This window comes from Hoplias malabaricus, chromosome 5 (genome assembly GCF_029633855.1).
Source record: "Hoplias malabaricus isolate fHopMal1 chromosome 5, fHopMal1.hap1, whole genome shotgun sequence".
Taxonomy (NCBI): domain Eukaryota; kingdom Metazoa; phylum Chordata; class Actinopteri; order Characiformes; family Erythrinidae; genus Hoplias; species Hoplias malabaricus.
Genome location: NC_089804.1, coordinates 13,757,218 through 13,782,965, shown reverse-complemented (window position 1 = coordinate 13,782,965; position 25,748 = coordinate 13,757,218). Strand labels below are relative to the sequence as shown.

General features: G+C 40.6%; 2 protein-coding genes across 2 annotated transcripts in view; both read left to right on the top strand.

Annotated features, from left to right (window-relative positions):
• vdra (vitamin D receptor a) overlaps positions 1-6,590 on the top strand; it is a 56,286-nt gene extending 49,696 nt beyond the window's left edge. Inside the window, exons 7-10 of the mRNA XM_066670381.1 lie at positions 791-971; positions 4,972-5,123; positions 5,440-5,556; positions 5,799-6,590. Of these exons, the coding sequence (XP_066526478.1) occupies positions 791-971; positions 4,972-5,123; positions 5,440-5,556; positions 5,799-6,052 (704 nt within the window). The 3' untranslated portion in view covers positions 6,053-6,590. The remainder of the gene's footprint in view (positions 1-790; positions 972-4,971; positions 5,124-5,439; positions 5,557-5,798) is intronic.
• A 14,262-nt stretch (positions 6,591-20,852) lies between these two features.
• On the top strand, positions 20,853-25,265 carry LOC136697018 (zinc finger protein 260-like). Its single transcript, XM_066671889.1, has 2 exons — positions 20,853-21,249; positions 22,335-25,265. The coding sequence occupies exon 2, from the start codon at positions 22,349-22,351 to the stop codon at positions 23,183-23,185; it is 837 nt and encodes a 278-aa protein (XP_066527986.1). The 5' UTR covers positions 20,853-21,249; positions 22,335-22,348; the 3' UTR covers positions 23,186-25,265.
• The last annotated feature ends 483 nt before the right edge of the window (positions 25,266-25,748 follow it).

Genomic DNA, 25,748 nt, shown 5'->3' with positions numbered 1-25,748 from the left:
GGGTAGGCTCCGGCCCCACCGCGACCCTGAACTGAATAAACGCTTTCAGACAATGAATGAATGAATGGATTACATTAGATTCATTCCAAAAAAAAAAAAGAAAAAAAACTAGCAGATACAATAAAATGTAACAGCAATTTCTTATATATGTGTTTTGAACATATATTTTTATGGAATTAAAATGCATGTTAATCTTAGAATATAAACATGAGACACATACGGTACCAGTCAAAAGTTTGGACACATCTTCTCATTAGTCATTGGTGGAATAGGGTTGTTCACTGTATAGAACTCCAGCCCCTACCTCTGCACAACCCGAGTTGGTTTCAAACACATTAAGAAGGCGAGCAGTTCTACAAATTAACTCTTGACGAGGCCACAGCTGTTCACTGAAAACCATTCCAGGTGACGACCTCATGAAGCTGATCGAGAGAAAGCTGAGAGTGTGGAAAGCTGTCGTCAAAGCAGGGTTTTTTGGTTTGTTTAACACTTTTTTAGTTTATTACATAATTACATATGTGTTCCTTCATAGTTTTAATGTATTCCACATTCTTTTAAAATGTAGAAAAGGCCCAAAACAAAGGGAACCCTCTCTGAGTGGGTGTGTCCAAACTTTTGATGGGTACTGTATGCTGATAGGCATCTATTCTTTTATATGATTTATGTTGTCATTTATAAGGATTTTAGTGTGCAAGTAATACTGTACTCTCATAGTAAAAATAAAATGGGGGAAAAAGTGCCTAAAGTTACACAAGTCTATCTCTCTGTCACTTACTTTGTATCCATGCAGAGTCTGTGGACGCTAAGCTGAACTTCAGCAGTCTGTTGTCAATGTATCAGGAGGGTACAGGAAGTCCGGACTCCAGTGAAGATGACACCTCACGACTCTCGATGCTGCCCCATCTTGCTGACCTGGTCAGCTACAGCATCCAGAAGGTCATCGGTTTTGCCAAGATGATCCCTGGCTTCAGGTGTGGAGGCGTCTGTTTTCTGTCTCTTTGTAGCGCTGCAGATACTGAGTGTGAATTGACTTGAGCTTTCTTGTCCTTCAGAGGGAAATTAGGTTTGCAGTTTTAACTGATTAGCAGTCCACAAAATTTGACAATAACACCATTACAACACAGGGGCGGGTGGGGGAGGGATACAGATGAGAAAATAAGCTAATGGCTGTTGAAACATGTGTCAGATTACATCTGGTTCTCCCATGAAGTACTCTAAAATGTGTGTACGAGACAGTGGCGATCTGAACAGGATGAAATGGCACTATATTTACTCAGAACTTGCTTGTTATGAATGTGAGAGCTGAGTCTGTTGTACTCCAAAAATGTCAGTATGTCGTTACATACATTAAAAAAAATCACTTACCCAAGGAAGGAAAGACACTGGTATTTTCTTACAAATAAAATCCATGTTTGATTCATACCCAGTTTATTTTCCAGTGATGCATAGAGATGTTTAGAGCTCTCTACCAGTTAATTTGATGAGATTTTTATTATTATAGGTATGTGGCTAAAAATTCACAGTCATGTCCTTCTTTCTCATAAGATTCAGTTGAAGAAATGAGTAGTCACTCCCTGAAACAAAGCTCCAAAGTCCTTAAGTCATTCACAAACATTATAGTCTGCCTGTTTTACTGACATTCATATTCAAACTATAACAAAAACAAGACAGAAATCAGACCTGAGGAGAACCAATAGAAGAATACAGAAGTTCAGGAAAGAATCACTCTCTCAGTGAGATCTGGGATCTGTCAGTGGTTCTCAAACTGGGGGCCGCAAAATAGCATTAGAGGTTGTATCTCTCTTTTTTATATTTTTCAGTTAAGTCCATTTATAAATAACTTATTTGGCTATAACTTAAAATGTGATCCATGATTTAAAAAATAATTATTAGACAAGTTTCTGGTAAGTCGGGCCTTCTCCATCAGTTGAAAGTAGTGTTGAAAATTTAAATTTAAATTTTGTGGAAATACAGTGGAACTTCTGCCTACGAACTTGATCCGTTCCGTGACCCGGTTCATAAGTGGAAAAGTTAGTTTCTCGAGTCAATTTTCCCCATTTAAAATAATGGAAAAGCAATTAATGCGTTCCAGCCCCCACCCCGAAAGTCACACTTTTTGCACTGATATATGTTTACAACACTCTCAAATTAGTAAAAAAAAATACATGTAGCATTACTAAAAATAAACGAGAAATACAGTGGTAACAGTAATAAAAAAGTTGTAAGTGGTTACACATCGCTACCTTGAAGACGTGACGACTGGCTGGAGGAGTAACACAGGCACTGGCTGTATGACGGGAGGTGGGGGTGGGTGGAATAACGGAGAGTAGGCGGTGAATGTGGGGAGATGAAACGTAGATACGGCTTAACTTAGCACGAACTTCAATGTCTGCTATTTACACTAATGCTAAATTGCTAAAGCTACAATTTGCTAATCTTAAAAGCTCACTCCAGTCTGGGCGCTGGGAGACTCGCCGATTGGGGTCAGTGGCCCTTTTCAAGCCGCCGGCTCAGCGGAGCCTCGGGTTCGTTTCTAGAGTCGTGGTTCGTTGGTGGAGGCAAAAAATATTCAAATGCCCGGTTTGTATCTTGGAAAGTTCGTTAGTGTCGGCCTTCGTTAGTAGAAGGCCGTATTTACTTTTTTATTACATCTTCAGAGCATTTAGTAAAGTAGGACTATATTTTTGGCCACTGAGACTACTACAGAGTATTTCTGGATTTTTTAAACCTTTTTAGTCATATAAGAGTCCACAGTAAAATAAACTGAATAATGTCCCACAGCTGGTCTGCACTTTAATGCATTGTATTCTTATCTGAGTTATGCATTGTATTCTTATCTAACGTTTCCTAAACCTTCCCAAGATGTGTGAGTGTTTAAGAGTTACACAGTTAACGAGGTTGTGATGTTCCACATGTATTTGCTGAAAATGGATAATGGATGCAGCAAAATCTTTTTTGGATACAGTAATACAGTTTTATAATTGTCAGAAATCCTACATCTGGGAGGAAGACTTTAAAATCGAGTTGCACTTTGAGAAAGCAGCAGAGACATCATTACGGTTCATTTGAGTAGGCAGGTGGAGAGTCCTGGTCATTATTGTTCAGTCAGGTAATGGAGTTCAAGCTTCAAATGGTAGAATCTCTCAGAGTGGTTGTCCTTTTACTCGCAACTGAATGAAGACTTGTTCCCTTTTGTATTCTCAGATGAGCTCATCTTAATTTTATTGAAGGCTGATCTTTTAATTATTTCCTACTGGAGTTTAGTTAGAGAACTTTTAACCCCTAAGTACTATTGGCTCATATATGGGCAGTTACAGAAATAGTCATAGCATTTACTGAATAATACATAGTACAATAGTATTTACCAAGTAGGTAGTATTTCAGAGTAGATTTGTATAATTTGTAGTACTTACTTTATACTTTACTTTAAAACTCAGGCATAGTGTCTTATTTTTGTTTAGAGAGAGAGAGAGAGACACACACACACACACACACAGAGCCCCCTGGGCTGCTGCAGCGCTGGATGATGTGTTATCGGTGTCGCTGTGACTGCTGAGAGCCAGCAGCTTGTTTTTAGTGGCAGGTGTTTTTGGTCATTAATAGGAAAGAAGAGGACAGCATGTTTGCCTTGTTTTTACAGCATTACTGCCACCTCCAATAAATATGGAGATTCATACGAAGCAGAAACTGAACAGAAAATAATTCAGAAAGGTTATGTGTGCATGAAGTGACCAGTTGTCTGGGTAACCATAGAAGGTTCTGTACATCCTGTCCCTGTGGAGAGAAAAAACAAGATTGACGTAAAGCACACACACACACCCCCTCCCCCAAACCCACACACACACACTCACACACACACACACACACACACACACACACACACACACACGCATTAGTTCTCTTGTCAACCTCCACAAATCAGTTTTGATGATGAGAGAGCACATTTCTGAGACTTTTATTATTGTTCAAAACACACTGTTGCACACTCATATTGACAACATACTTTACTCCCACACCTTTCTCCATTCACCATTCTCACTGCCATTCTCCATACACACAATGCATGCACACACACACACACACACACGCACACACTTCTACCTCCCCAGGCTTTTCCTCTGGGGAAAGCTGATTGATTATTCAGTTCGTACTAAGATGAATCTTCAAGGCTAATTGCTCTAAGGCTGTATCTCTGTTTTCATCTTGATGAATGAACACATGTCTTAAGTTTTATGGGTTAATTAGTGGGATTTCTTTGGTTGTGTGTGTGCCTGCATTTACAGAACATTATAAGCAACGTACTTATTGGACGCAGATGTTGAAACATCCCACATTCACAGTTATGTGCTTTTGATTTAAAACAAATTAGGGGAAAAAGAGAAAACATGAAATATATAATGTGCCACACAAAAAAAAACTACATTTTTATATCTTTCCAAAGCACGTGTTGTTACTAGACCAGTAACATCAGAACAAATACAGATTCACAAAAAAACAATTTACTGTGACGCGTGTCTGAGTTTGTTAATCTAACCCTTTAGAAAGATCTTCAGGAAGCCCTGTTTTTGTAGTTAGTTATTTATTTATTTGGGCATAAAACAAATGGAAATTGCAGTTGATGTAAAAATGTTGATACCAATGTTTCATCCACTTTGTGAGAGCCTAGTTTGTAGGCGCATTCATCACTGAACAGGCTGACTCACAGCTCTCAGTACAAGGTCTCCAGGTGAAGGGAGTTTTTAGAAGCTGCTGTAGTGTTCGGCAACATAATTGATTCGTTCCCAATAATGCGTAAGCAGCCCTGTGGGATGCAACAAACATCTTTCAGTGGATCGTTCTCTTTTGCTCCTTAATTGCATAGTGCTTTTTTTCTTTACTCCGACAGGAAGGGTTTTCTTAATAAACAAGTGATGATGTCGAAAGTTTTTCAGCTTACATCTCTCTCTCTCTCTCTTTCTGTGTGTCTCTCAGGGACCTGACTGCAGAGGATCAGATAGCTTTACTGAAGTCCAGTGCTATAGAGATCATTATGCTGCGCTCTAATCAGTCCTTCAGTTTGGAGGATATGAGCTGGAGCTGTGGAGGACCTGACTTCAAATACTGCATTAATGATGTGACCAAGGGTGAGAGACTGTACACATTTCACAATATTCATTTTAGTAATTACAACGTTTAAAACTGTGTACAGTACCAGAGTTACATATAGACAACATATAGCTTCACCAAAGTTATTTATTAGATTGTTAGTGTTAGTTTAGTAGTAACATAAGATTATCTTTTTGTTAGTTTCCTGCTAATTGGTTTATCAGTTGGTCGGTTGAGACACTGTCCAGTGCAGTCTGCTGAATGTACTACTATAAACGTAACCTGAAACCACACAAGTATCATAAAGGCAAAGATTTCAGACAGAGATACACACTCCCTCTCTCCTCTCTGCAGCGGGTCACACTCTTGAGCTGCTAGAGCCGCTAGTGAAGTTTCAGGTGGGACTGAAAAAGCTCAACATGCACGAAGAGGAACACGTGTTGCTCATGGCCATCTGCCTCCTGTCTCCAGGTGTGTGTGTGTGTGTTTTCTGAGAGAAATGAATAGCTCATTTCAAGCTCTTATGAAGATAAAGTGATGTATTTGCGCATAAAGCTTTGAAGCCACTCCTGTTATGTTTCTTCCTCCCTCTCCTCTCTCTCCCACACTCTCACACACTTTCTGTTTCTCTCTACCTTTCATCCTCTATTTAATCCCTGTTTTTTGTTTTTTTTTGCCTCATGCGCTCTCTCGTCTCTCTTGCCCTCTCTCAGATCGCCCGGGTGTGCAAGACCACGCTCGCATCGAGGCTCTGCAGGACCGTCTGTGCGAGGTTCTTCAGGCATATATCCGGATCCATCACCCAGGTGGCCGGCTGCTGTATGCAAAGATGATCCAGAAACTCGCAGACCTGCGCAGCCTGAACGAAGAGCACTCCAAGCAGTATCGCTCTCTGTCCTTCCAGCCAGAGCACAGCATGCAGCTCACACCGCTCGTGCTTGAGGTGTTCGGCAGCGAGGTGTCCTAGCGCCCGGGGCAGCCCCTCACAGATCCCCACCCAGCCCTTCCCAATGACAGCGGCACTGCGACTTCATCAAGCAGCTGAGCCACCGGTGTGTCGGGGGGGCTGAGAATGATCACAGGGGACTGTAGGGGTGGACGTGTGAGTGCGTGTTAAGCCGGCATTATATTTCAAACAACAAAACAAAACCAAACTACTGCCAACCATGCTGTCATGTGTACATTTCAAAAATTCTCTACTGCTCAGCCAAGCTTGGAGCCCTGTTCCATGCAGTGGACCAATCACAGGAGGCGGTCTCAGACTAATAACACTACGATTAGGAGCTCCGTTCATCAAGTAGTGCTCACTGCAATGAACAAATTCACATTGTTGCGTGGTTTTGCTTTGAATTGAAATGTTGCTTTGAAAACATCGTCTTGGTTTGAATTATACTGCCGGGTGTGTGTGTGCGTGCGTGCGTGTGTGTGTGCGTGCGTGTGTGTGTGTGTGCGTGTGTGTCTGATGGGAGGGAGGGCAATGATGTATGGAAATCCGGAGAAGGGTCATGGGCTTGTTTTTAGAATTCCCTTTTCTAAACTAAAGGGAATTATTAAAAAGAATGTACTTATAAATATAAGAATAGAACTATAAATATAAGCTAATATCTATATTTAAGAGAGATGGTTTCTACTAAAACTTAAGCATATGGCTGGGTTATCCTCTGTTGTAAAATAGGATTAGCAAGCCCCTTTTGGTTTGTGTTTGTTTGTTCGTGCGTGTGTGTGCGTGTATGGCAGGATGTGTTTAGATGTGTGAATTTGTGTGTATAACGAAAGGACACTAAAAGACGCGCACACACACGGAATGAAGTGCAAGGGGGGCTTTCTATTTTTGATGTCTGTATAGATAGGATATTTAATGACCACAAGAGAGCTAGCCAACAAGAATGTGACTGAATCCGCAGATCCGAGATTGGTCAAACACACAAACACTAATCCTAGCGTACCACGCTGTCTCTAGTTACTTTCACAAACAACTGCAGATGTATTACAGTTGGAACATGCTCTAGGCTGTCAAAGTGCAAGAGTGCCAAAGGGTAAAGCTGCCAACATCTTCTATATCAGTGTATATTTTTACCGAGAAGGTGCTGATTGCCGATTAAGATTTTACTTAGCGAATTACAGGTAGCGTCTTCAAATTCTGGAACGTTCTGAATCGGTGGTCTGTGTACAGTTCTGTGCAAATGACATTCATTCAATAGGAAAGTAAAACAAAAGCCAAAATATCTCTTTATTTTTATTATTTAGTGTTTTGTTTTTGTTGTTTTTTTTTCATTCAGGAGACTCCAGCTTTTCAAAGAACTCTGCAGGGATTATTACCCTCAAGTTCAGTCTTGATAGTTGGTTGCGTTTTCTACTTTTCGCAGTGTATATAATCAGAGACACATTCATTGATGTTGAGCTCTGGACTCTTAGGCAGCCTGATGTTCTGAGAACAAAGCTGCTTTTTTTTTTTATTATTTAATCAATAAGCAGCACTTCATAACTGCTCCAAGTTCTTTCAGACCCATAGTGTTGGCTTCTCTCAGTGAAAGCATGGACACAAGCACAGCTGGACGTAAAAGTGGAGCTTGCTGTGCGAGTGGATTGATTACCTTTTATCACCTTCCCAGAAATGCTTCCTGATAATGGATAACGTGCTTAGAGCCTAATTTTATACTGGAACCTGAATAATTGAGAAGTGGACTTTTGCATAGATCTGTATACAGCAGTCAGCCGTAACAATTGGACCTCATCCTTGTTTCTACACCTCACTGTCCATTCTCTCAGCTCCGCTGATTGTTGTTCTACAATTACAAACTAGTCCGTAAGTTGCTCTGCATGCCTGTTAGCCTTATTTCACCCTATTCCCAATGGTTAGGGCCCTCACGGGACCACAACAACGCTGCAGTGGATCAGACAAACCAGTCCTCCTGGAGGTTTTAACCCCCTTGTGTCACTGCTGGACTGAGAATAGTCCACCAGCCAACAACATCCTGCGAGCAATGCCCAGTGACCACTAGAAACAAAGTATGCAAAGCATTGTAGAAATGCGAGTGTGAAAACGAGGAGGTGGTTTGTAATGTTAAGGCTGTTCCAAAATCAGCTTTTGCACATTGTGTGCTGCCCCCTATTGAACGTCTGCATTAGGACGGTTTGATATTTACCGCCAAACAGTAAAATTATTTAATAATTTGTGAAGTAATTTAGGGCAGACGTGACCTAAAGCAGTTTACAGCTTTGTGCTGCTCTCTTGTGGTTGTACATTGTAAATACCACTTTTATTATTTCTGTACATATTAATTCTAATGAAAAACGACAACGTAGGCAAGTACTAAGAAAACTAATCAGTTCAAAAGACGCTTGGGAGAAATATGCAAATATGATTTTTTGTTTTTTTCGGTCTCTTCTCTGAGGTGACGTTATAAGCTTTGACGACTTTTATCTATCCATGATTTTAGGTGCGAATTGATCATTTAATATTACTTTTATTATCTTTATCATTATGATATAGTTTTGTATGGATTTGGATATTGTGTTCTGGATGTCCTACATTAGATTTTTTTTTTTTTTCTATTTTTCTTTTTGGTTCTTCTTTTCAAATCAACGAGACATCTCAAACCAGACTCTTGCTGCTGTGCAAAGCCGTGCTAGAACTTTATGACTGGTGCAGAAGTAGAAACATCACTGAATGCATGGTGTTTCTTTTCTGACCATAAACGCTGCCTCAAACAATCCATTCAAGGGGAAAATATCCCCGATATATCTATATAAATATCTATAGTTACACCCACTCGCCTCCTCTTACGCCAATACTTCTGCCGTAATACCGTAGCCTCATGTGCGAGACTCTACAAAGCTTTAAACGCGCTGTGGAAGAAATGGAAAAGGGGGGGGATGGACGGTGTCTGGCTGCTAGAGGACGGAGCTGTGGTTTGTTTTTGTTTTTATTTTATTTTATTTTATTTTATTTTATTTTTTTTTTAGTTTTTTTTTTTTTTAAGCTCCAGTTTGAAACCTTTGTGTAAAAAAAGAAAAGAAAAGAAAAACACAATGCTTCAAAAGAAAAGGAAAGCTAGACAGAGCTATGTTCTGCGACTTTTACGAGAATTTGGAGGAACAGACAAACTTCTGGACAAGTGTCTGCAGGTGGTCCATGCGGTTGTGAAGGGGTCATGGATGTGAATTTCTAAAAAGATGGACACTGACACTCGTGTTGCTCTCTCTCTTGCTGACTTGCCAACTTTGATTTATTGTTTTTTTTGTTTTTTTTTTACTGGCCAGAGTCGTGAGATGTCAGCACCACCTAGAAGACATTGGAATAACCTACAAGTGTGTATAGTATACTAGCTATGATAAGCTTTCTTCTGGATTATTTCTACTAGCTAAGGAGCATATGCTTTGTCATCCAGCGCTGTGAACGGAAACACAGAGATGGCAGTTGTCTCTACAAGGAAAAAAAAAAAACGTTTCCCCCTTTTTCAGACCCAGGTCAGCGTTGTTGCCTCCGTAGCCTTACACAAACTCCCACCTCGGAACAGTCAACTCAGTACAACTGGATAACTTTCAGCAAACTCAACAAGGGAAACATAACGGCAGTCTCACTTACGGATACACACACACACACACATACACACACACGTGCATTTTTCAGGACTATCTCCACCGTGGTTTCAGCAGGGAAGAGCTCAGCGACCTTGGCCCCAGAGGGACTCAGCCGAACTTTATAAGGAAACACCCCAGATGGATTTGTACAGAAGGGTTCCCTCTGTTTTTTATTGCAGTTTTGTTGCAGTAATCCCTCGAGGAGGCTCCTGGATTGAAAACAGAACAGGGCTTTTTTGCACAGAGGTCCTTTTTTCAGTGTGTCAGTATTTTTAAGATGGGGGAAATTTCTTTATGATGCTTAGGGTGACTTTTTCTACTCTATTCATTTCTGAATTGTATTGTTCTGATTGAGGGGGAGAAAAAAAGAGTTGTTGATTGTTCTGAATTATTGGCTACTACATCCACCTGACGTCGAAGTTGGTTGTTATATGAGCAAGGGTGGGGCTAGGAACGGAGCAGTTACATTTAAGAAGGTCTTGGCTTTGGGATTTCAGCACAGCTATATATTTTGCTGGGTTCTTATCAACATTGTAACCTTCTTTGAAATACATCTGGGTCATTCTACCATTGCAGTGACAGACGGGTTACAGGTGTTAGTACGTTTTAAAATGCAGTGTGCTATATTGACCAACATGAGTAACGTTTTAACACCTCAATTTTGAGATTTTATAAAAATATAGTGCACTGCCACTTTAGTTAGAGTCATTGTGTGTTAAAGGAAGATTACGAATATTGATTGAAACGTTAATGTTGATGTCAGTGTTGTAGCCATGTGTTCTCAAAGAGACTTCTCAGTCTGACTTTGTTTCTTGGTTGCATTCCTGTTGAAAGATTGAAAATTCCTTTATTTATGAATGAGTTTAGTTTTATCTTGGGGCTTTTAATGTTTTGGTATCACCACTGGCAATATATCTTTTTTTTAATCAGAATAAAATGTACATATTTGACTGAATTTTATAGATTCAAAATATTAGAATCATTATAGTTTTATTTATTCGTTTTTGAGCAGAACAAAGATTACTCCTATATGAACTTCTGTGGTCATGGGCCACCCCAATGGTAGAATGACCCCCCCCCCCTTCGGTGAAGGAGAATGCAGCAGACTAGGCTCTTGAGTTTTGCATGTGCTCCAAACCTTGTGAGAAGCAGAACCTGAAGTAGTCTAGACTTTGATGGGTTTGAGGTTCTAGGATTGTATTTTTTGGTCAGGTCCCGAGGGACGGTGTTCGTGCCTGAAATGGACATCAACCCTTCGTGGCCTTCGTGCCTGAGGTAAAGGTTTTAGAAGCCGATGAGCAGAGTAGGACCTCGGATGAGTCTGAGCTCTGATTGTTTAAGGTGACACACACCCACAGGTGCCGTTGTTAATCAAAATGAACTACCTCTCCCATCCGCACATGTATTCAGTACACGATTGTGTTTCATCGGTTTATTATTTAAAAAAAAAACATAGAAAGGAAAAAAAAATAACACACACAAACTCTCATACACTCACCAGCTCTCTCTTATTTATTCCTCCAACTCAAATGCTGGACTATTTACCTCAAGACATCTGCATATTAAGGCTGCTGTCGGGAGGGTGCTCTGTCCCTCGCCAGGTGGCTGAACCTCCATTTCCTTTATGTGCTCTGTGTAGCGTGGCTCTGCAAACTGTGCTGGCTGCAGCATGGTTTATTTTGTTTGGTGGTCAATTAGCCTGGTGAGTAGTTCCACTAGCCTGAAAGCTACTGTCTGTCCGTTTTAACTCTGTAAAGCTTTGACAACCAAGCCGACTAATTCCATGCTATGCTGGTCTAGTAACGCTAGCATGCAGTGTCTTTATTTCTGCTGTTGGGCTGCGTCCCCTTTGTGCAGTTTATGCAGTTGGCTCAGTTCATGTTTGGTGTCTGTAGTGTTGCATTGCAGCTTTTTGGTGAAGGGTTGTAAGAGCTTGCTTCAAACATCTGCTCCGGCCAAACTGCTCTGTCTGTACCTTCGCATCTTTCTCTCCGGTTACTGCTTTCTCTGTTAGAGAGGTGAGCCATATGACATACGTTATTGTGATCTAATATATTTTTTAAGACATTCTGACGACAGAGATATACACAACATTTATTACAGCTTTAAAAACGGACAGTGAGAACTGGATTCAGTGATTTTTATTCAACTTTTACACCCGCTGCTGGAATCAATCCGGTGTATCAGGACTTTATTTTATTTTTTATTTTTTTTAATAAATAAACGGTTAGTGTTGTTGAAATGTACTTAACTATGGAATGTGCAGAAAAACTAAAATGTACAAAGATGATACCATATTGTCATATCGCCCACCTCCAATCTGTGAAGATGTGAGAACGAGAGACGTCGCTCTCTGCTTTCAGCTGTGCAGAGAATAGAACAAAATGGCCCCAGGAAACTCATTGTGGATTCACGCCTCCAGTCAACCAAACTCAGTCTGATTGTAAATCATTATTCATACTCTCATCTTATCATATTTGCTGGATGACAAATGAGCTTTGTTATCTAGCCAGATTCATTCAGTTGTCTTGGCATTGCTGGCCTCCTCTCTGGAGGCTACCTGGCTGCCTCAGTCCTCCTCTGCTACCTCCTTGCTTACTGGTTTACACACACACACACACACATTATACACAAACATTCATGCTGCATCCACCAGCAATTTTGCCTGTAACTTGCTCATTTTTATGGATCTCATTTGTCATAGGAGTTGTATTATTATTATTATTATTATTATTATCTTTCGTCAAATTGAGTCTGCAACTGACCTACTCTTTTTGGGGGTGGGGCAGTTAGCTCTTGCAAGATTCGTTTATTATTCATCCACATGCTAGCTCAGTTACAGTACCTCTGTGTGCCTAAAACCCAAAGCCTTATTTTGGGAGAGTGTCAGGGTTAAGCTGTTAGTTTTAATACAGAAGTGCAGCCCAAGTCCAAGTGGTTCTGCCAAACACTCGTTTATCAGCCTGCACTCCACAAAGAGACGGAACCAATCTAGAGTCAACGGGTCATTCTCACGAACAGGCCTCAGAAATACTAAGAGTCGTAGTCGTCGTGTCATCGAAATCAGTAGGAGCTCTGTGATACACCGAAAATGGTTAGAAAAACGTGAAAGTGCCCTTACGCCGGGATCCCACTGCATGATGTTGTCGTTCACGACGTTCACTGTGTCAGATTAGCGTTGTATATTCGTGCCGTGGTTTGGTCAGAGGACTGGCAACACTACAGGTTTGACACGGACCGTTCACGTCATGTTCAGAGGTCCCCGGGGAGGTGGGTCAATCAGTCATCAGTCTTGTCTACAGAAGCTCTGGGAAGAAAAAAAACATGGTGGACACCTTCCTGGGTGGTAGGAAATGGACAGCACGGACTTGGTAATGTGTTAACATAGAGCTAGGTGAAAAGATTTTAAAAGGTCTAACGTGCCCCAGACGCCACATCGCTGACCTTTGATTATGTCACACTACACTACGGTTACTCGTCCCTGCCACTCGTATTCGGTTCCGACACTAGAAATCTGTCGGCTACGACTACGATGTTTCAAAATCGGGCTAAATTCGTGCAGTGTGATCCCGGCATTACTGAACAGATCAGTGAGATCTTTACCCTAAGCCGTACATATGGACCCAAGACAACAAACCGTTATGTGGCACAAGGAAAAAGAACAAAACACAATTAGAATGAACTGAGGCGAGTGTAAACACAGAAGGACACTCTGGTATGGAGTGCACGTTTCCAAACAGGTTTTCACAGAAACCAAATGCACTGCTGCTGATGATGCCAGTTCTAAAATAGCTACTTAAATCATTTTGTACTGATTGAAAAAAGGTAAAGAAATTGACTAATGCACCTTTTTAAATTTTTATATATTCAAATCTCTTTGTTTAATTTTTAGTTGTTCGAGCAAGCATCGATTTTTTTAAATGTCCAAATAACGTATGTGTGATTTACCGAGGCTCATAGTATTTTCACCTGTTCATGAGAATAGCCCCAGTGCAGCTGGAGTTCTAGACAGTTCTAGAATGTGAGATCAGTCAGTGGAGAGTTCTAGAGCTGAGGAAGTCATCCTTCTAGAAGTGAGAACTGAGTACAAGTGGCTGAGAGTTCCTCAGCCCCGGCTGAGTCTAGATTTGTTTGTCCTGGTTCTGGAGCCCAGACGATATATAGACGTATATATATATATTTACAGTATTTAGACTGAAAGGAACTGTAATGGTCCAAAGCCAAACTCGGGAAAGCTCACGAGGGGAAAGCTGTAGATCCACGCACTCGTCTCAGACAGACAGGTGGAGAGAAAGTCCTGGAGTCAGCTGCCTTACTTTCAGTCTTTTACATTTTCAACTTTTACTCAAAGCAGTGTGCATTAGGCCTATCTGGTACATGATATATATATATATATATAAATACATGACTATATACATATACACATACATATACTGTATATTGTACAGCTGCATGTGCATTCTCTCAGGTAAACGCTGAGCATGGTGTTTTATTATTATATTACAGTGGAATAGTATATAAGAAAAACAAAAACAAAAAAAAACAAAGCATCTACAATGTTAAGGCTTTTGTCACTATGTCATGTTCATGTTGGCATTAATAGAAATAAGACATGCATTCATCCAGTGAAGGTCAAATAAATATGCAATGTGAAGAATTTATGTGTGTAGATTTAATCATGAATTTGTGACTCAGGCTAAAGAAAAAAAAAACATACAAAGACGGAAACAAACCATATATTTTTGTATCACTCGTAGCATTTTTCGTAACATGGTCACTTGTACAGAGCTAACGAAGTGGATGATAGTTAAGCACCATGCTTTGACAGGAGCAGATCTTCTGGATCAGTACCTCAGCGTGCTGAGCGTGACCCAGTTCCGTTCTGTCTGAGACTGTTTCACTGCAGCTCCAGGTGGAACCTTGATTTCTCAGGTTTCCCTTCAATTTCCACATCAGCAAATGCACAGGACGTTGAACAAACACTAGATTTGTGCCTGCCGCCCCACTGAAGTGATCTAGATTCAAAGCACATGGAGCTGATGTTTCCGGATTCCCAGAGAACCTTTTAAACCCAACTACACTGCTACCATTTGTGACGAATCTGGACTCTCTTCAGTGAGGCCTGACTCTACTCCAGAGTTTCTTAAACTGATCATCAGCATATAACACAGAGCAGCTCCTTGGATTTCTAAAGTAGTTTGAGGTGAAACCTGAACTCTCAGTTCCACCTGGTCCAGTTTGGGGTGATGTGGATTTTAGTGGACCATTCATGGCTTTCCAAAAAAAAAAAAAAAATGCCTAAAACTCATTCATGCACACACATGCAATCTCACTTCTCTATGTAGAATCCCAAGATAAGCACTTGTGTATTTAATACTTTACGTAAAGCTTAAAAAACAAAACAAAAAAACACTTTCAAATAAAGCTCACATCAGCTTAGACTGCTAGGCTTAGGCTTAACATTGTAAAGAAACTATTCATGCACAAATCATGTAGAATTGCCATGTTCCCCCGTTTGTCTTGAACTGTTCTGTGTTAACGTCTCTCCTATCTTCCTGAAAGTCGCTCCATTACACATTTATTTTGTGCATTGTATGTAGTAATTGAACTGTTTTTGAGAAAATAAACGGGCTGTATATAGTGATGCTAAATGTGTGCACTTCATTATTTGACTGGACCCGACTCGTGTGTTGTTAGTACGTTAGGGAAATGTGAATATGGAATACCTACATATCCAGTCCGAAATGTACAGTGGAAAAAGGAAAAACATCTCTTAATAACGAAGGTTCTAAACGAGCAGGAGGCAGTCTGAGTGAATGGCACTGTTTTTGAGAAAAGTTTTTAATTTTGTTTACTAAATTTTATAACTTTTTTTAAATTTCCAATATTATGTTTGTTTCCCATGAGTCCTTTAATGAATAGCCTCAGGAGTGGGCCAAGGATCTAATACTGTTATATGTTTACCTCATGTCCGAAGCAGTGTAGGTTTTCCACTAAGAGTGTTTTCACACCTGCACTTTTTAGTCGGGTTCAATCAAACTCTGGTTCGTTTTCACCCTTGGTGCGGTTCGCTTGGAAACAATCGCACTCGGATACGGACCAAAACAACTGCACCGAGACCCGTGAGAGGAGGTGGCCTGGGTCTGGTCCCAAATGAACCCCGGTGTGATTTGTTTCTGGTAAGAACTTGATCCGACCTCGATCCGACCCAACCCTAAGGTATACGCCGCAAGTCGGTGCTAAATGGCATTCGTAGCCAGGGTGTGTTTTGCGTATTGGACACAGCAGGCAGGTAAACATAGAACTGGTTAAGGTTTAGCCGCTAATTGGAGTAATCAGACCTTCTTTCTGCGTTTACATTCTTGCTCCCTCCACAGTCAGGTCTGACCAATCAGAGGTGATGTGTTTTGGTGCATTTTTGCATTTTTCAGTGTTTGAAAACAAACAAAACCAAGGGAAAAACACTCCAAGATTGAGTTTCTTATCTGATTCGGACCAGAACAAACAAACTACAGGTGTGAAAACGCCCTGCATTTTATAGTCCCGTTAAACCGGACTGTGGTTCCTTTAGATCTTTGGTGCGGTTTGTTTGTGCAGGTGTGAACACAGTAAATGGAATCGGATGCGGAGCAAAACTACCGCAACAAAACCCTTGGGAGGAGATGGTCTCGGTCCGGTCCCAAATGAACTCTGGAGCAGTTTGTTTGTGTTGAGAATGTGATCCGTCCTCAATCCAACCCAAATATCAGGTAAACTCTTGAAGGTTGAGCTAAACTGCTCCTGTAGCCAGGTGTGCGTTACATTATGCACGACTCCACAACACAGGAGCTACTTCCTGTATGAACTTTCTTGCTCCTGCCTCATATAGATCTGACCAACAAGCGAAGAGCACACTCTCACATGGTTCGTTGTGATGCGTTTTGGTGCGCTTTGATTTATCACTGTGTGAAAACCAAACTAAACTTAGGCATAAACGCTCCAAGTTCACAGCCTTGTGAATTGAATCAGACCAGAGCAAACGAACTGTACATATGAAAACACCCTAAAACTACATTCTTGAACCTCTGCTATTTGCTGAGCTGCACTGGAACTTTTCACTAAACAACAACGTGGATAGTTCTGCCACAATAGAAACCAATGGCATAAGGAAAAGAAATTAATAACATGGAGTAGCTGGGAAAATCTCCTTTACTGAACTGTACTTTTACAGCTTTAAAACTGGAAGTCCTGTTTCTGGTCGTGCACTTTAACCAGTGCTGTACTCAAGTAATCAAGTCTCTTACACCAATCAACCGTAACATTATGAACACCCCCTTGTTACCCCACTTACTGTCCATTATCTCAGCTCCACTGACCACACAGGAGCACTGCGTAGTTCTACAATTACAGATTGTAATTCATCTGTTGCTCTGCATACTTCATTTGCCCCCTTCCCACCCTGCTCTTCGGTGGATCAGTGGAGGATCAGTCTGTGTTGCAGCGACACTGATGTGGTGATGATGTATTAAGGTGTGTTGTGCTGGTACAATTGGATCAGACACAGCAGTGCCCTTGGAAATTTTAAACAGTCTTGTTTCTGATAAATCAGATATATGTACAGACACCGAAGGCTGAAATATTTTTATGATCATAGAAATGTAAAAGGACCAGCTGTCTGTTTGATGGACAGAACCAAGAAATGTGTTGATTATCTCAGTATCACTGAAAATGAAGAGAACTGAAGCAACTTGACCTCTCCTATTGCCTTGTGCCTGGTTACATAAAACAACAAGTGAAAATTTACCTTGAACAATTCATTCGTTATCTGTAACCTCTTATCCAGTTCAGGGTCGCGGTGGGTCCAGAGCCTACCTGGAATCATTGGGTGCAAGGCGGGAATACACCCTGGAGGGGGCGCCAGTCCTTCACAGGGCAACACACACACACACACACACTTTTTGAGTCGCCAATCCACCTACCAACGTGTGTTTTTGGACTGCGGGAGGAAACCGGAGCACCCGGAGGAAACCCACGCAGACACAGGGAGAACACACCAACTACTCACAGACAGTCACCCGGAGTGGGAATCGAACCCACAACCTCTAGGCCCCTGAAGCTGTGTGCCTGTGACACTACCTGCTGCACCACTGTGCCGCACCTTGAACAGTTATTAAGAGAGTACAGATTTTATTATTATTATTATTAATTCATTCATTCATTATCTGTAACCCTTATCCAGTTCAGGGTCGCAGTGGGTCCAGAGCCTACCTGGAATCACTGGGCGCAAGGTGGGAATACACCCTGGAGGGGGCATTATTATTATTATTATTATTAATAACAACTATGGGGGAAAGTTCATGAACAGACTTTTCACATACTGATAATATGGTTGCAACATTAGCTTATATACTCCTTAATAGCTTTGAGTTACATTTGTTAAACAATCAGTTCATTACTACCTTTAAAATACCGCCAGCTGAAAAATACATTTTGCCTGCCATCTTGATAAAAATTCCACATTTAAAAATGCCCATTTTATTTAGCCTTTCACCTTAAATAAATTACCACTTCAAATAAACCTTATAACCATAGACTGTGAATATATTTTAAATGCCACATTAAAAAATTCACCTTAAAAATCTGCTGTTTTATTTAGACTTCCACATTAAATAAATGCAATTAAAATAATCCTTAAAACCTTAAGAAGACTATCAGTATTTTTACTGCCACATTTAAAAAAAAAAAAAAAAAGACAAAAAAACCCTCCCTGCAGTTACTGTTGGATTGGATTTGCTCTTTAAATTTTCCTTTCTTTTATTGCATTCTTCCATGAAAATACATTTTTCCTCTTCAGTACAGTTTTTGTTTCTTGTTTTCTCCATTCATTTTCCATTTTGTTTATTTAAAAAATGTGCAAAAGCAACTCTTATACAACGGTCTTCAGTAAATGTTTGTGGAGTTGTTGATAATCGTCATGGAAACAGTGAAACTTTACTGCAACAAAGCCTCAGTCTCTGCAGTAAATCCTTCACTGTTCTCCCTTAGTTAAGTGAAAAAAAAACAAGTCTGAGGGGTTTTATACAACACACTTAAGTAATTCCCTTTGCTAAAGCAAAATCTTCACCTAAGGTTTATACTTAAGGGAAAACCTAAAGTGTGTTATACAACCGGGCACTGATCTTCAAGAAATCCTCATAATGCTCATTCTTCATGTAACAGTGATTGTGGCTTTTTAAAAATATAATGACACTGTTTACTACATCCTGAGGAGTTCCCCTTGTCTGGATAAACCCAATAACCTTGTGCAGCTGCAGTGACTCGATTTTGCCGCTAGGGGGAGAGTTCGTTTATTATTCAACACTGAACATAAAGGTCCAAATTTGTAACAGCGTCCAATTTGTAAAGTTTGCTAGTGCTCCTCTTCTTTCGCTGAGGCCTGTGGAGGAGTTGAGGAGAAGAGAGGAGCAGGAGGGACGGAGAGAACGAGGAACAACGGAAGAAACGGATACAAGATGTGGAAAGCTTCAAACCACGCCCCTGGTACCGCTTCAGCCAATCAAAATCACAGACTACTCATTTTCCAGCATGGGACTCTCTTATATACTCTACGTGTCCAAAAGTAAGTGGACACGTTTTATTTTGTACTCCGCTGTTTTTAGCCAAGTGTTGGCTAGAGGGGTACAATAAAGACCCGCAGCAAAACAGAACTTTGTTGTGATAAAGCTGCCTGCAAAACTATAGTTCAAGGACTCGTGTAAGTATCAAACATTTTTTTAAATACAGACTTCAAGGCCAGTAAACACAATCACAATCACATACACAAAGACTGGTATACTAATATACCAAAATAGAAATGAGCATTTTTTACTTCTCTCTACTCTACATTTCTCTTTTCATTAGTGATTTTTAATTTTAAGTGTTTGCATATAAGGAGCTATTTATATTTATGGGCCCCAAGACACCGATTTAACCCACAAAAGCTCATCTGTTTCTCACAATTACATATTAAGAAGTTGGTTACAAGAAAATATCCCCCTGCAGCTCGAAAGGTTCACTCCAAAGGTTGACGGGACTGATATTAGAAATAATAGAAATAAAACTTAAGTCTGAATAGGCCTTTGTTAGACTGTGTAGAACAAAGCAGATTCTTTATCTTAAAATCATTCATTCATTATCTGTAACCCTTATCCAATTCTGGGTCGCAGTGGGTCCAGAGCCTACCTGGAATCATTGGGCACAAGGCAGGAATACACCCTGGAGGGGGCGCCAGTCCTTCACAGGGCAACACACACACTTTTGAGTCACCAATCCACCGTGTGTTTTTGGGAGTAAACCGGAGCACCCGGAGGAAACCCACGCGGACACGGGGAGAACACACCAACTCCTCACAGACAGTCACCCGGAGCGGGAATCGAACCCACAACCAGGCCCCTGGAGCTGTGTGACTGCTACCTGCTGCGCCACCGTGCCGTCCTATCGTAAAATCACAGCTTTGATATAATTCTGATACTTACTACTGACGTACAGACTGACCAGTTAAATGTTTACAGAGAAGGTTATCGACCAATAACGGTAGCTCTACAGTCGGACCGTCCAATCAGAAGATTTTAGGCTACTTCACCACGCCCCCTTCTCACTCAAGTGAACCAATCGGAGTAGGGGAGGGCGGGACTAGTTTGTGAACGAAACGCTTCTCGAAGTTCTATGTGAGCTCTAGAAAAACAAAATCCGCCAGGACATTTTTTTAAGTCTTAAAAAGAGGACGTCTGGTGACCCTAATGTAACTTTTAGAGGCAGGAAGGAGTCACCCAAACAAGACTAATGCCTTCTCTGGTGAAGGAGTGAAGTATGCAGAGCAGTGAACTCCAGTCTGTAATCACAGAGCAGAGAGAATGGGCAACGGTCGTAGAAAATTAGTGTGAGGAAGTATGTTTTGGCCTGGCAGTGTACCTCAGCTCTTAATAGGCGAAATAAAGTCACGTTTCTACAACACGAATGACTGGTGTCCTGTAGTGAGAAATGTATTTTTCCTCTATATCTGTAATTTTTTTTTTTTTGAGAAACACAAATAAATAGCAATTTCACGCTGATATTCTGAGTTTTATATCTGTATGTAATCTTTGAGCGCTTGTGTTAGCATGTGGTTGACCGTGTTGCTAAAAGAGTGTTTGTTGGGAAACGGGATTATTTAAGGTGGACACTGATGAGTCTCTATGGGGTGGTTTAGCGGGCGGAAGGGTTTACCCCGGGAGAGAGGGCTGTGGACCGGTTTACTTGTTTATTTAAAAAGAAAATTCCAGCATTAATTTGACCAATAACTCTTATGTCGTGGCTATTGTTTTTTGTCGTGGTTAAAGATGCCGTTAACTTTTCTCTAAAGCCGTTTCCTGTCACGTTGTCGCTACAGCGGGAAAGTTTGTTTCTGTGTTTTTTTTTAACCGTCGAGCTAAGGCTTAGGAGGAGCTCGGGGTTCAGTCCTGAAAACTGAACACAGAAGAAGCGAGGTGAGCAACTGAACGGCGGGACTTCTCTCTCAGAAAGCTGCAAAGTAAACTGCTGAGTGAAGAGACGCTGCCTAGAACTTCGTTTGTTGTGATAAAGGTGAGTTAGCGCCACTTGTTTGTGGGAATGTCCCCTTCCACCTTAATGGTGAATGTAACTACTGCACCATTTAAGGTGGAACGGAGAATTCCAAAAAGAAGCCAACTTCTGCCACGTTGGATATAGCACGGACCCTTTCTTTAAATTAGCTAGATAACATTCTCTCACTTTAATGCAAGAAAATCGCAGCAAATATCGTTGTAAACACGAAAACTAGAGCACAGAGTTGTAAAACAGTGAAGACAATGTTAATTGTAATGCCAGAATTTTTCTCTTTTTTTCCTCGGGCTTCACTGGTCTAGTGTTTTTGTAGCATTTTACCATTTCTAAGACATTAAAAACATAGTTTAATATGGAGAGTAACCTTATAACCGGTTTATATCTCACCCAGTATTTAGCTTGAAGTGGCGGTTTAACGTTCTAAATAGTTTTGACTCTAACGGCTCTGATTGTATTGGGGTTCGTGAGAAATAGTAGCTCTTCAACAAAAGAAATGCAAACAATCTCAGGTTTCAGTGGTCAGACCATCCTGTTAATCCAAGAGTACTTCAGTCTGATTTAATTATCTGCCAACGGCGGTACAACGCAGAGGTATAGTTTAGATTACTGTAGGTTCTTGTACAGATTAAGTACATTTCTTGGCTACAGACTCTTCAGAATGATGATCTTGATCGAAATGAGAGAATTGTTTCATACAAACTGACACTGCTGTATTTAACTGTTTTGTAATTTACATCTCGGGGTAAAATGTGTTGCCTTTGGAGCATTTCTTTTCAGTTTACTTCACAACTGAACTAGGAGAACATCTGTTGCTTTTCCCATAGGAAAAAAACATAGACCCAAATGCCTTATCTGGTCATGTAGGTGACATTCACTAGAAACACTTGGAAGAGAGAGAGAGAGACTGTTTTAATGATACATTTAGATGTTAATTTCCATTTCCATGATGTCATTTACAAGGTATCGCTGTCAGGAGTGAAGTTAAATGTGTGTAAGTTCAGAAAAACAGCAGCGGGATGTATAAAGTTGACATCTACTGGACATAATGCACACTTCCTTAAAGCTCTTCCTTTTCTGTTTATTAGTTTCAGTGTCTGAGATGTCGTTGGCGGCAGAGGCACTGGAGGTAAACAATGCTGTTGATGTTAAGGCTGAGGTAAGATTTCATGAAGCTGCCATGACTGGGATTACCACTGGTGCTGTGGACAAGCCTTCAATGAAATCTGCAGTGGAGCCGTTTTTGCTTTCCCCAGGCTTGTTCTCTGGGCACGGTGAGTTTGTGTGCACTGTATGTGGTGAGAAACACTCCTCTCTGTCTCAGCTGGCCAAGCACATACAGTTCCACGATCACGACCGGCCATTCCCATGTAAGATCTGTGGTAAACGCTTCCTGAGCCGTAGCCACCACTCAGAACACCAGCGCGTCCACACAGGAGAGCGACCGTTCACCTGCAAACGCTGCGACCGGTCCTTCACCACACACCACAACCTGAAACGCCACATGCACATTCACAACAAAGAGGAGAGGTACCGCTGCACTGTGTGTGGCGTGCTCTTCTGCCAGGAGCACCAGCTGGGCAACATCAGCAGCATCATCAGGGTCTTGAAGCAGCACGACATTGAGGATCTGATCAAGCCTGAAGAGCTTCTAGAATTCCAAACTCCACCACAGACCACTGCAGAGACACTGAACAACTGCAAACTGAAAACTGAAGACAATAAGGAGCAGAGCTCCAAGAAGAGAAAATATAAGAATAATTACCCTCATTTGGACCAATATCATTCGTCTTCTGCGGAAAGCGAAAAGGAAGGCGTACGTTCCCAATTACCTTTCCACTCTGAGGTCCCTCAGGTTCATACAATCAAAGAGAATTTGGTTCAAAAACCAGGTCCAAAGATACAGAAGATTGCGTATGATATTGAGATTATCGTGTAAGCTTGTACTAAAACCTGCTACAATTATGTCATTTCATTTTTGAGGTGAAAGGATTAATGGTAGTTTATTTCTGGATCAGGCTTGATGACTTAAAACATATTTTGTAAATATCAATTGTAACCAATCAATTATAAATTATATGAAATTCTTTTTTCTAAAGACATAATTTAGTTTTACAGTGATGGCCATAGGAGCCAGTGGTCATACGTGATGTCTGTTGTATTTAACCCAAACATGTCAGTGAAAACACACACATACACACAGTGACTGAGGGAAGAGGACAGTGCTGTTCTTTCACTCCTCTCTCTTTCACTGCCTCCGATTTTCTGGCGATCTTCCAGCACAAAGCCTACTTCTCTGACCATGTGGCCATGGCTGCCTCCTGATTAGATTATACATGTTAAACACAGAAGATATATTGATAAACATGGCCCTTGTGAATCTACCTGTCTTCTGAGTTGTTTAATGATAAACCTGAATGCCTAAAACTTATCTAAGAATATTAATGTTGTAGCTTTCTCTGAGGAGATTTCAGGTCCCTCAAGAGTTTGATCTTCAAGTTCCATTCACCACCACCGTGAACAAGTCTGTCTTTTTATATTTCTTGGAGCATTTCCCATTTAAAACACCTCTAAATTCCTTTGTTAACATTATAACCATTTAATTACGCAGGACTTTAGAAAAATCTGTTGCATTAGAATTGTCCTTTTTAAGGCAATAGTATTTTCTTCCAATAGCAGTCTGTGAGTCCTTTGTGAAACAGCCCAGACACACTGAACCTGCTGAGAACAAGCACCAACAAATGCAAATATTGGTTTGGTGTTCAGTGCTCGGACAGTCGAGAATATTTATCACTCCACTTTAATGTTCCTGTTGTTTAGTGCATAGTCAGCCATCCATGGAACCACCACTGAGTTGGTATTGATTTTGGAAATGGATTTTTCTCAGCTCTCCAGTTTGTTTGTGTGATGTGTCTAAAAGTGACTGAATCAAACAAGCAGTTTTTAAACACTCTGCCCACTCACTGGACACATTAAGGCAAGTCTTATTTATTTGTATAACACTTTTATTAGATGATAGTTGATCTGTTGTTGCTCAGTTGGAGTCAGTCATTTCCTAATTTCTTTATCAGAGGTGTATCTGCTTATAGAATGCTTTGGTTGAATATTTCTCGTTGGTGGACTATTGTCAGTCCAGCAGTGACACTGAGACTTCAAACACTTCACACACACACACGCTCACAAACATGTCTTCACTACCGTATTAATATTACTGCAATGTTGAAAATAATGTAAATAATAATTGGGCAGTGGTTTGGGGGGAGGGGTTACATCTGATAAACATGGTTAAGGTGTGGGTGTGTTTACAAGATAAGCTATGCGCTGTAACTTTAAAAAAAAAAGCTGTGCACCTATATGGAAGATTCCACAGTGATAAAGTGGGTGTAGATGCAATGTACGTGTTTCTAAACAAGTGACTAGCTAATGTTGCAGCGAGTCCATTATGTGACACACCAGATTGTATATTTTCTCTAATAAACGTAGTAACACTGTAACGTTTGTCTTTTTCCCCTCATTAATCAGGAGCTCATACATTCTCAACTTTTGAGGGTTTCATCAATTTTTTCTTTTCTTTAAAGTGTTTAATCATCTTACTCCATGTTATTGTCTTGTTTTTCTATCGTAAATAATAACGAGCATTGTTTTTTTTTTTCAGATTTACCACTGAGACTTAATGACAAGTTTTGTTTTTCTTCACTTAATGTATTCTCGAGCCTCTGGTTTTGTGAAAGTGGAATTTAAATAAATGTTTTCATTTACTCCACTGTCATGTCACCTGTGCTATTTTTAATGTAATGATTTCTTAATGTTTACGATGTTTATGTTGTGGTCTACAACTGTGGGGAAATGCTTTTCTGGCTCTTTGTTTATGTTCAGAACTCTGTCTTTTTAAGGTGGAACGTGTGTTTCTTTCATGCAGTTAAAATAAACGGAAGCTCTCCTGATTTTTTGAGTCTGTTCCATTCACAGCAGAGATATGTCAATCTTACCCACCTGTGGAGCAGGAATAGAGCAGTGTCCTCCTCTCAGTTTGTGCTCTTCTGGATTTCTCTCCATTGTCTAATGCCATGAGCAGAGAGAGAAAACCTAACATTCCAGACTGAGACACAACAAGAATAATAATAATAATACTTATATAACCCATTAACAGACACTGGGGCTTCTTAAACACATTAGGTTTTATAAATGCAAACTGGAGAGCAGCCAACTGTGAGGAAACTTCTGCAGAATAAAAAAAAAATTAATAAACTTGTGAATGTCACCTTTAAAACAATATGCCAGAAATATGAATCTGTTTTAATAAAAAACGTTTGTTGCTATTTAATTGTGTATTGTTCCAGAAAGTTAAGGAGAGTAATGTTTTTACATTAAATTACGGCTGGTACTGCTTCACTGTCCTGTAGGTGCCCTAGGGAGAATAGAGCCTTTGTCATTGCTACGCTCAGAACTCCAGAAACTGTAGGGTGTGTCTTTTGGAGAATCCCCTTGATTTCAGGAGTGTT

Bases quoted from the DNA above. Each gene is read 5' to 3' on its own strand.
- LOC136697018 (XM_066671889.1), top strand. From the start codon at position 22,349: ATGTCGTTGGCGGCAGAGGCACTGGAGGTAAACAATGCTGTTGATGTT.